Source organism: Urocampus carinirostris, chromosome 7, assembly GCF_059441175.1.
Source record: "Urocampus carinirostris isolate Australia breed hairy pipefish chromosome 7, RoL_Ucar_1.0, whole genome shotgun sequence".
Taxonomy (NCBI): domain Eukaryota; kingdom Metazoa; phylum Chordata; class Actinopteri; order Syngnathiformes; family Syngnathidae; genus Urocampus; species Urocampus carinirostris.
Genome location: NC_142355.1, coordinates 11,773,487 through 11,785,161, shown reverse-complemented (window position 1 = coordinate 11,785,161; position 11,675 = coordinate 11,773,487). Strand labels below are relative to the sequence as shown.

The 11,675-nt window shown below is 41.8% G+C and overlaps 1 protein-coding gene and 1 pseudogene across 1 annotated transcript in view; both read left to right on the top strand.

The window, feature by feature from the left end:
- cstpp1 (centriolar satellite-associated tubulin polyglutamylase complex regulator 1) overlaps nucleotides 1-5,779 on the top strand; it is an 18,977-nt gene extending 13,198 nt beyond the window's left edge. Inside the window, exons 7-9 of the mRNA XM_088339235.1 lie at nucleotides 114-223; nucleotides 5,110-5,173; nucleotides 5,280-5,779. Coding sequence (XP_088195361.1) covers nucleotides 114-223; nucleotides 5,110-5,173; nucleotides 5,280-5,448 — 343 coding nt within the window. The 3' untranslated portion in view covers nucleotides 5,449-5,779. The remainder of the gene's footprint in view (nucleotides 1-113; nucleotides 224-5,109; nucleotides 5,174-5,279) is intronic.
- A 2,586-nt stretch (nucleotides 5,780-8,365) lies between these two features.
- Nucleotides 8,366-10,545, top strand: LOC148362350 (myozenin-2 pseudogene; annotated as a pseudogene).
- Nucleotides 10,546-11,675: the final 1,130 nt, after the last annotated feature.

Genomic DNA, 11,675 nt, shown 5'->3' with positions numbered 1-11,675 from the left:
CCTCATGCAAGCATTTTCCATTGGTCAGATCTTTCTTTCCACTTAACCCAAATTGTGATTTTTCATCCTTGCTTATATGTTTGTATATGTGTGTTTGCATGCATGGTGTGTAGTCACCCTCCCAGGTCCTGCTTACAAGAAACACTACAACAGACTGACAAGGTCTCATTCTTCAGCTTTCTGATGAGCCTGGCTAAACAGGAAACCATCAACCAAATCATTGGTAAATATTTTCATATCATTACTGTATATCCTGCAATTGTTATTCCTGTATCCTTGGTCTTCTTGACTTTATTTTTGTTGCTGAGAAACATATATGTGCATTTATTTTCTTGTTATGGTGTATTTTCCTTGAATTAATTCTTTAATGCAACACAGACTGATGTACTGTATTTTCTATAAAGTGCGCCGCATTAGAAGGCACAACCCTCAAAAATAATATACAGTGGAACCTCGTTTTTGGAACGCCTCTCAGTTCGAACAAATCAATTCTCGACCCAAAATTTCGAGAAATTCTTGCTTCGCTTTTCGTTCAAAAAATCGGAGTTCGAACGCCGGTACGCTAGGGTGCGATGCTGAGCGGCGTACGGGTGTAGATCGTGTAGATTGCCCCCACCCCTCGTGAAGAACTGTTATCACGTGCGCGCGCACTTCTTTCCGCTTTCGCTTTTAATATCGGTGAACGGAGTGTTTTAGCCCCTAATTATGCCTCCGAAGAAGGTCGGTGCAAGCAGCAAAGTTGCTACAGGTGTAAAAGGAAGAGTAGTGCGTACAACTATTGCATTTAAGAAAGAAATAATAGCCAAATATGAATGAGGTGTGCGAGTTTCCCTTCTTTCGAGGGAATAGAGCATGGCTTCTGCAGACCACCACAAAGGTAAGAAATCCTATTCATAATTCTTTTCTTTATCCTTTAACGGCTCACCACTTTTTGTGGAGACCCGGGTGCTAAATGACGTGTAAAAGACCTGATTTTTTTATTTTTACACGTTCATGTTAGCGTAATCTTTCGTACAGAAGATTAAGCTAACGCGAACGTACGATTAGCCTGGGTTAGCTTCATGTTTACGTTCATGGTAAACATTCAGGGTGTTGGAACGGATTAAATAGATTTTAGATTACTTTTAATGGGGAAAACGATTTTGGTGATCGAACAAATCGGTTTTCGAACAGGGTTCTGGAACGGATTATGGTCGAGAACCGAGGTTCCACTGTATTGTGATTTTTCTTCCATACACATATAAGGTGCACTGTACTAAACTATAAGGTGCATGGAGTTAATAGTACGGTAAGAGCTAGGGTTGCATAAAATAATTGACTTCATGTGAAATAAATTAACATTATGACATCTGTTTTCACTTCTAAAATTAAGTCATTCATAAATAATTACCGTGCTGTCCTTACCCTGAAGTGTCCGCTTTTTTGACAGCTAGTGAACGACGTGCAACAACAAAAAAAATGATAAGCAATGAGCATTTGAAAGTCGCCATTTGTGCTGGTGTCGAAGTTATGCGTTTTTCCTTTTTTCCCTTTAGCAGCAAACGATTAACATGTTAACCAAAAGAGGGCGCCCCAAGATCATTCTATGTGTTCCTCAAAAGCACAACTGGCACAAATAATAGTGAAACCAAACATTATTTATATCTAGTTGATTTACCTTATTCAATGCCATAACGTACAAATACGTTCGCAAAAAACCTTGTCCCTTGTGCCAAAACGTAAAAATATGTTTTTATTGTTTTATTTTAAATAACTATTATAAAGGTTTTTTTTCTGCTCGTCGCTAAAAATCAAGCCTCTCGGAATGGTTTCAATATGATAAATCACCATTAGATGGCAGGAGTGGCTGTGAGCAGATCTTTGTCCACACATCGAGGAAGCCCCCAGTTCATAGTGTTGCTTCCTGTATCCAGCAAATGAGTGTGTGTAGGTGGTCCCATATGGCAAGTAGGCATAGTGAAGTGTGGTGAGACATGAAGTCCATGGATATATACAACTGTTAACTGTTCAACAGAACTTTTTCATTTAAAAAAAGGTGATGGGGTTTTATCATCTGGTCAGAGGGTGTGACGTTACGTGCACGTCCACGGGAACGCGGTTGCCCGAGGGAATGCGATTGCCATGGTGATCAAAATTATGTGATTGCGTAACCAGAAACATTGGGCGCTGCATCACGCATCAGTTTAGTGTTCTAGCAATAAAATGCAATCAAATTGCCTTTGTGTTGTTTATGGAAAGCATCGTTTACACATTGGAGGCATCACAAATGTAAAAAAGGGCACTGAAATGAAAGTTCTGCTTGAAATGCATCATTTCACAAAAAGCCATTTTTCTCAAAGGTTTTCTAGGAAGTGAGTATTTTCAAGAAACTTAGCAATGTTCAACTGTTGTTTACAAAACAATGTTTATTTGTATAGCCCTTAATCACAAAGAGTCTCAAAGGGCTGCAAACAACACTATTATTACACCAACCCCTGATCTACAATCTACATAAGGGCAAGGAAAAACTCAAAAACCACAAGATGAGGAAAATGAAGAAACCTTGAGAAGGGGGTAATCCCTGTTCCAGGATGACCAGGCTGCAATGGATGTTGCAATAAAAAAGAATACACAGATATTGTCCCTATTGAATATAGGTTATTCATATGCTATAGCACAGGTGTCAAAGAGGCGGCCCGCGGGCCAGATCAGGCCCGCTAAGGGATTGAATCCGGCCCGCGAGACAACACTCTGAGAAGCGCAAGAGAAAAACAAGCTGCAGGTTGAAATATGTCCACTTGATGTTGCCAAAGCCAGGTGCCTCTCACAAAGACACTGTACTTGTATTTATTTATTTCTCTCTCTCTCTCTCTCTCTCTCTCTCTCTCTCTCTCTCTCTCTCTCTCTTCCACCCCTTTTCTCCCACTCTCTCTCTTTCTCTCTCTGTGTCTTTTAACCTCTTTTGCTCTTACTTCCTTTTTTCCTTTTCTCTCTTTTCTCTTTCTCTCTTTATACCCTTCGCGCTTTGTTTTCTCTATTCTCTCCTTCTGTCTTTCTATTTCTCTTTGAATTTCTTTCTCTCTCTCTCTCTCTCCCACACCTTTTCTCCCACTCTGTCTCTGTCTCTTTCACTCTCTGCGTCTCTCTTTTTCTCATCCTTTGTTGCCCTCTGTCTCCTCTCTGTGTCTTTTAACCTATTTTGCTCTTACTTCCTTTTTTCCTTTTCTCTCTTTCTCTCTTAATACCCTTCGCGCTTTGTTTTCTCTTTTCTCTCCTTCTGTCTTTCTATTTCTCTTTGGATTTCTTTCTTCCGCTCCCTTTCTTTCCCCCTCTCTCACAACTTTTTATCTTTTGTTTCTCACGCTCTTTCCCTCTTGTCTTTTTCTTTCTTTGTCCCGCCCTCTCTCTCCTTCTCCCTCCCTCTTTCTCTTATTTCTTTATCTCTCTTTTTCTTTCTCTTTAATCTACTTGTCCGGCCCCCGACAGAATGTTTGTTCTATCGTGTGGCCCCCGAGTTCAAATGAGTTTGACACCCCTGTGCTATAGAATAGAAGTGTGTTTTTAGCCTAGATTTAAGCAGTTCCACTGAGGTTGCAGATCGAATCTCAGGGGAAGAAAAGCTAAAAACATACTATGAAAGATGATGGTGAAGCTCTATTTTGTTATATAATTTGCCTACATGTCTACAAAACTAAGCTTACTGTTGGCATTCAAAAGTTTGTCAAAATGGCAACAATTTTCAGGCCCTCCCAATTTGTGAAAAACGTCTGTTACCGAATCAGTAAAACATATACAATAAAAAAATTACAAACTGTTGGATGAAAAGCTCTCATATAAATGACAGATCCCTAAAAATTGGGTGAAGACAAAATAAATACTATTGTTGCATTTTGGTTATTTTAAGAACCCCTTTCATCATTGGTTGAAATGTAACAAGCATGTTGGTACAATTAGCATGTTAATTACAAGAAAGGACTCGAAGACCACTCTATATGTTTCTCAAATGCAGAACAGTTACTGTATGAGGTGTTACCATGCACTTCCTAGTTTATCCACCGTATATTTCGGCATATAAGGCGCACTGGGTTATTCGGCACACAGCTCTTTGAGACTCCTTGTTATTAAGGGCTATACAAAACGTGACTTGACACCAGTGTTCCCTCTAAGCTGCGCGCGTGCGCAATTGCGCACTGCTCGCACATTCTCAGTGCACAAGAAAATCTAGCCAGCGCACAAAAATGAGGGCTCAAAATTACTAATTAAGAAGCGACTTAAGTCAAAGTTACAGTGCATGAAGGTAAAAAGACACGGGCTCCCCTGACGTTGTGTCCTAAATGCTGTATTCTGAAGTCGAGTCGAAGTAGAACGAAGTTGAGTAAAGTTAGTAGAGTTTGTCGAGAACCGGCTCCTTCGGCTCGGCTCACTAAAAGGAACCGGCTCTTTCAGGTCCTAAACGGCTCTTTAGGTTGTTTTTGCTTCTTTAATCCCTATATGACCAAATATTTTGTAAAATTATTCACAAAATGACTTAAAATAAGGGGAATAGAACAAAAAAGAAAAAAAATACCAAAATGAAAAAGTAGTGAAACGCTGAGAAAAAAAGAAAAAGGAAGAGAAAAAAAGGAACATTTCAGAAAATAAAAACAGAAACAAAGAAAAGAAAGAAACAAAGGAAAAAAGTAAATAGAGAACAAAAAGAAAAAAGTAACAGCTAGTAAAACATAATCACCATGAGATTTTTTTAAATGAATTAAGAAAAATAGAAACAAACAGGGAAAAAGAAGAAAAAGTTTGTGTTGCATTCACATAATTTCCAATGATATCAAGTGAATCTTGTTGCCAACATTGTACTTCCTCTAAAAAAATGTGATTAAGTACAGTTCTGTATCTTACAACCGACTAACTAAGCCCCCAAAAATGTTAATATTATGCGACAAAAGATACCAGGGATAAAAAAGAAATGGATATCTTGTGAAAGAATTGTAAGAACAAACGACGTTTGTATGCCGTGCAACCTTTGCAATAGTACATGAGTCAAATTATTCAAACGTGAAAATAATTTTGCATTGTTTTTAAGTGTGCCTTATAGTTCAGAAAATGCGGTATTTAGTGTTCCTTTGGTATTCACAGGAGTTCTACCCAGTAAAACTGAGGTACTGAATGACCCAGAAATGGACCAGGAATTGGACAAACTGTAAGTCATGCAAAATATTTATACTGCAATCTATCACTGTTTATGAATTCCTCCAATATTTATTCTCCCCGCTGTTGTTTTTGTTGCTCTCCGATTCGCCCCGCAGTATTGCCCAAATTTCAATCAGCCCTAGCAGCAACAGCAGTGGCGGTGCAGTGGGGATGCTGAAGGAGGTACAGAGGAAAGCCTCACCCAGACGGAACATCCACCACAGGAGGAAGATGGAGGTGGAGAGTGACGGCTCCACAGAGGAGACTGACTCTTCTGAAAACTGAAGCTTTTACCCCTGATTTAGTTCTCACGGTGCATTATACATTTTATCGTGTAGTAGTGGCATGACAATATTTGAATCTCTAAATTATGTATAAAAAGAAGATAACACCGTCTCATACTCTAATAGGCCCATGCTAATCTTCTCCGTCTTGTTCCAATGTAAGTGTATGCCAAGCCAAAGCAACGAAGTAATGCTATGTTCGATTTAGATTGTGAAGGGCAGTCTCAACCAATGTTCCCTCTAATTTTCCACGGGTGTGAGCGTTCACACAAAGTCGGTGAGCAACGCTTGAAACAACAGTGAGCAGCCATAATCCCAAGTGTGGCAACTAAGTCATTGGCCCAATCCCATTTCTCTCACTCGGCCCTGAGGACCCTCCAGTGAGGTCCCTCGAAGAGGAGTGCCCTCCGCGAGTGAAGTGCAAAGCGGAGATGGCTTGGACAAGACTTGCAAGGTTCCACCCCTGTCCAGGAGATGGCGGTAATATTAATTGGCTGTAGACCTCAGTGACGTATTGGTCTACGTCACATGTAAACAACTCGAGTCTCAACTTGTAGTGTGTCAGTTGGAGAGTTCGTGCAATGTTAAAAATGCCCGCTACTGCTGTGTTATTACCGATTGCCTGAAAGCTCATCATCTTTTCCGTGTCTCCAATAAACGGAGGAGAAATGTGCTATACTGAAGACAGCTTCGGCGCTATGTAGTGCTGATTCATCTTTACAAGGTACGTACACTCATTAAAAAAATGACCCGTTCGGTCAAATACAGTAAAAGTTAACATACAATGCACGTTCACATAATACCTTATGTTTGTGTAGACATAAATGGCAATCTACTTATTAGTATCTTAATGCCATTTTATGACATATAGTAGGGGTCTTTAGTGTGTGACATGATGAAAAGTAAACAAACACAAGAACAGTCCACCTGACCCTTAAGCTGACATAATATCGTCACCAAACTTCCCTGTACGACCCAAAAACCTTGGTTCATAAGGAATTTAATTCAAAAGAGTTGTCATTGGATATAAAAAAGCTCATTTCAACATGTTTTCATGATGCTTACATCATCTATGCCCACATTTATGTCTAAATTGTCTGTTATCTATTGTGTTCCAGAGTGGCTGTCCCATAAGCGTGGACAGGTTGGACAGGAATGTTCCCATCCTGTGCTTATGGTTCGATGTGAAGTCAAAACTCATTCAGGACTTAAGGTTGAGCAAGAAGGTCATGTGGGCCCTGCAGGAGCTGCTAAAGAGGGAACAGGGCCATGGCTGGAGGGCCTATACTGGCTGGCCCACGGTCTGTCCTACCGTGTGGTGTCACGGGTCTTCAGGGTTCCCAGGTCCACGATACACAGAATTGTCCACAGTTAATATGGAATAAATTGCCCAAAAGCCATGTTTTAGGCTTTGGAAGTCAGACCCACATTTGCATTCCGTGCTTTTCTGCATTACTATTCAATAAACATCTTTATTTTGAGTAACACCTTGGTGGTTTATTTCATAATGATGTGAGATACTGTGTGTGAACTATGTGACTGTTGGACAGAAAACAACTACAAATCACTCCAGTTTAAATAATAGTTTACTTTCAGAAAAACAAAATCACATTGGGCCGAAATACATAATAGTAAATAAATAATATGTCACAAATTGTAACAAAAATATACCAATACTTCCATAAAGCTGGAAAACACAAACTGGAACATCATTGAGTTCTTAATAAAATAAAATATTTTCCTTTTATAAAACAAAGGGAAACATTGCAGGGATGTCACTGTTCTGGAAATTTGTCCACGAGCTTCCCAAAAAGGACGGGAACCGCTCAGTTTTGGCCACAGTTTCCTCGAGCCTTTTCCTCACTCCGGCAGACTCCGCTTTCAAAAAGTCAAGGAGTGTATCGTGCTTCCTTTTTTTTCTGGGTGATTTGGGGTTTGGCGCCGGATTAGAAGATGCCAACGACGTGCCCGTCGGTGTGGATGGCGTGGTAGCTGTGATGGTGGCCAGCTCTTCCACGGGACGTTCTACATTGGCCTTTAGGTTGGGTGGAAAAAACAAGAATTACTTAATGCTTGTGTATTGCACAAAAACAACTGTGTATAGGATGCTCAACAAGTTGATGTGAGAAATTATAGGATGTGTTCTGGATAATTATTTGATAGTGAATAGATACACAAAATTGACATGTTATTCTTATGGCTGTAAGAGCCTTCTATTGGCCAGCATCACATATGCTTTAGAATTGTCTCCACATTTGGACAACATTTTGAAAAGGTAATTAGTTTACTTAATATGTGTTTACAGAGAAGGCAGTGGACTGTGTGATAGTAATTTGTTTCAACTGTATTTCCACGTGAAATTCGGAGACATTACTCATAATGCATGATGAAAACTAATGCATTCTGATCTCACATGAAATAATCATATTGTAAATGTAACGGGTGTGATAATAACTTTTATTTTATTGAAATTCCTGCTAAAATATGTGTATAGTTTTTGGTAAATGTCCTGCAATGCTGAGTCCAACAGTGCCATCTGCTGGTATGGGGTGGGGTTTGGTTTTGGCTTCTAACATGTGACCAGGAGGTGGGGTTTGTTGTCAGTTTTACCAGAGTACTACAAAGGTAAGACATATCTTTTGGTGCTCCACAAAATAAGTTAATTTTAAACTTTATAACCCCAGCTGACAAATCTCTCAACATGCATAGTAATGTGATTGATATTGTCAAGCTGTTTAGGTTTATTTTCGTTTTGTTTCTGTTTTACTAAATATTAATTCCCCTTGTAGAGATCAAAGAGATCTGACCCAGCAGAAAAAGCTAATGTTGTGACTCATCCATTTGCAGGTAAATTGTACCCATTTTTATACTCATTATTGTTTTTATTCCTATTTTTCATATACATTAAAAAAAGGATGATGTTGGTTAAAATTCAGAGTAAAGAAAAACATGTTGAATTCATTGTAAACGTTAAAAATCCACTATACGATCTCTTGTTAAAAGTATCTTGTTAAAATGCAAAGATTTATACATGTATTGTGATATTCTAAAATGTATTTTCTGTAAAGTGAAAAGAAAGCTCTTTGATATGCTTTGTTGTCAGTTTTACCAGAGTACTACAAAGAGATCAAAGAGATCTGACCCAGCAGAAAAAGCTAATGTTGTGACTCATCCATTTGCAGAAACTGTAATAATAAAAACCTCATCATCCAGTCCAGCGTGAATGTGGATCTTTGGTGGGACACGTACACCGCGGTTACATTGGTGCCGTGACCCGGATTGTTCGATGATATGAAGGAGCTTGTCTTTACACTGCAGCGAAACCTCACATGACTTCAGGTCAATGTCTTGCAGTCCCAGAGCTTCCAATGTACGCATCATGTCCTCTTCTGACCTGGGTCGGACCTCTTTGCTCTGTACACTCTGCACGTTGCACTTGACCTCCTCTGCATTGGGCAGGTCTTCCGCTGCGATACAAGGAGACACATCTGCAATTTTCCTGTTTCTCCTCAGCACAACAACTCTGTCCGTGGGATTAAAGACTTTAACAGGCACCCATCCATCTCCCCAGAGTGGAGTAACAACTCGTCCGACAAGGACTTGTCTGGGCCCGGCCTTTGATTGGGTTGGCTCAACGACCACTGTGCTGCCCGCAGACGTCCCGGCCAACTCAGGTAACTTGCCCCAAATGACGTACTCGGTCCGTGGATTCAGCGTCACGCAACTCTTGATTTTTACTGTCCCTACCTTGTCAGGAATGCAATCACCTCTCCATCTCTCTGTGTTGGAAAGCATTGACAGGAATTGACTGTGGTGATCGGACAGACCGTTGTCAGGAGTGGAAACTAATCTCCAATAGCCATCTGTACTTTTCAATTGAGTCAAAATATATTTGATGGCATTGCTGCCAAGGATCATCTGTTCTGTCTGGCCTGGCACCACCATTACTGGTATTATCATTTGGCACCCGTAAACTGTGACGTGAATGTCGTACATGTCTCTGGGAGATACTTGGTGTCCACCGCAGCCTACAATGACATAAGGAGTTGACGCTGGCGTCTGGGCGGGCCTCACACCTTTTTAAGATGCGGCAGCAGCGCTCCGACAAGTACACATTCGAGAATGTCCCCAGCGTATCCAAGCCACATCCTGACAACTCGACATTCTCGCCAGCGGATAAAGCCATTTTGGAGTGCGGCACTGTTGAGAAAGACTCTGTCATGGGCCGAGCGCGCCGGGCAGGAACCGCCGTGACTCCAGATCCGCACAGCATCGCACCTGGATACGGTGGCCCTTTGAAAGACGTCCCCCCGGAGAAGTTTAACAGCACGGCGATCCCCAAATCTTACCACTCGCCGTGGGACCGAACGCTTTTCAGGGAACAGCCTCAGGCCGTTGCCAACCTCCGACCGGAGCTGCCGGCGGAGATGCCAGACTACAAAAGCTTCAACAGGGTGGCCATCCCATTCGGTGGCTTCGGCGAGGCCACTGCGACCACGAAGGCAGAATCGGCCGTGCCGGACTTCCCCCAGCTGAAAGGCCGGCCCTCCTTCAACAGGGCCGCCAGGGGGTGGGGCTCCGATGAGGTCGTGATCCTGGATATGGCACTTGTGCCTGAGTCGGGTGACCTCTGAACCCAGTTCACAACCATAAGTCTCCATTCAGATTTAAACCAATAGGTTTGGAACGCTATCTCATATTCATCAACGGACATTAACGCAAATACTTTTTGACAATAACATTAAATTATGAGTATTATATTGAGGAGAATTTATTTTGTTGTGATTTTTGTCTATTTTGAAAATTATTTTGGTACAAGGAAAATGGCCCGATGTCGTTGGGCTGATAGAAGATTGTAGTTGGAGTGGTGAGTGATCGGGAGCTGAATAACCAATTAAGCCGCCAGAGGGGGTTAGAGAACCCACCAAAGCAGACCAGTGAATGTTTATCAATGCTGTTGGCATTTATTAAGGGTGCTGGACACAAAATATAACTAAATCCACTCGTGGACGTCTAAAGTACATCTGTGGAAATTTTCCGGAAAATCGGTTCAGGCGTATCGAAGCCTATAAGTCACATACAAACACACGCATAGGCATCTTTGTGTTACAATACCATAACTTCAGACGGTGCTCATGCAATAAATCCTGCTTTAGCCGACATACCCTTTAAAGATACAGACATGGCTGAGGGTGATGTTTTCAGTAGGTTCGAGGATCAAGATGTGAACGCTGAAGAGAGCCAAGATTTGGACTCTGTTACCTGTGACCAGCCATGCAATAACTCCTTTTTTCCAAAGTCTCCTCAAGGCCCTGTGCAGGAAATGTGTGCTGGAGCAGCGGCAGAAAACAGGGCACCCACGGTGTGCTCAAATGCTCAACAAGAAGCAGCACAGGGAAATGGACAAGAGGGTTGTGAAGATGACTACCAGGTTTACTACATGAGCCCCACTTCGGAAGAGGGAGCGGATCGACAACGGGTTTACAACCACGATGAAGAGTCAGACATCTTTGCAGGGATCAAACCATTAGAGCAAGAGGGACGTATGGAGGTGCTTTTTGCATGTGCCGAGGCTCTTTATGCTCATGGATACCATAATGAAGCATGTCGACTGGCTGTTGATCTAGCAAATGAACTAATGGCGAACCCTCCAGACCTAAAAGTGGAACAACCACAGACCAAGGGCAAGAAGAATAAAGTGTCAACAGGCCGTCAGACACAAATCGCCACAAATACGTTGTCAAAAGCTGCCTTCCTCATCACTGTCCTCAGCGATAGACCGGAGCTCCATAACTTGGCTTTCAACACTGGGATGTTCTCCCTGGAACTTCAGAGGCCACCTGCTTCTACAAAAGCTTTAGAGGTGAAACTGGCTTACCAAGAGTCAGATATCGTGGCTCTGTTGAAGAAACTTCCTATCGGTCATGCGGAAATGTCACTCATCAGAGAGAGGGCTGAGCAGCTCAGAGATGGAACCTACTGTGGTTACAGACCTGTCCTTCCTCTCATGTTAGCTAGCTTCATATTTGATGTCCTCTGTGCACCAGTTGTTTCTTCAACTGGTTCCAGCCCACCTACCCGCAAGCACAACAGTGAGAAGACTGGCGATGAAGACCTTGGCTTTGGTGCAGCTGTTTCAGCATTAGGAATGAAGACAACAGTAAGTGAAGCAGAGCATCCCTTGCATTCCGTGCTGATGAGGATGGAACCACTTGTGTAGATATCAAC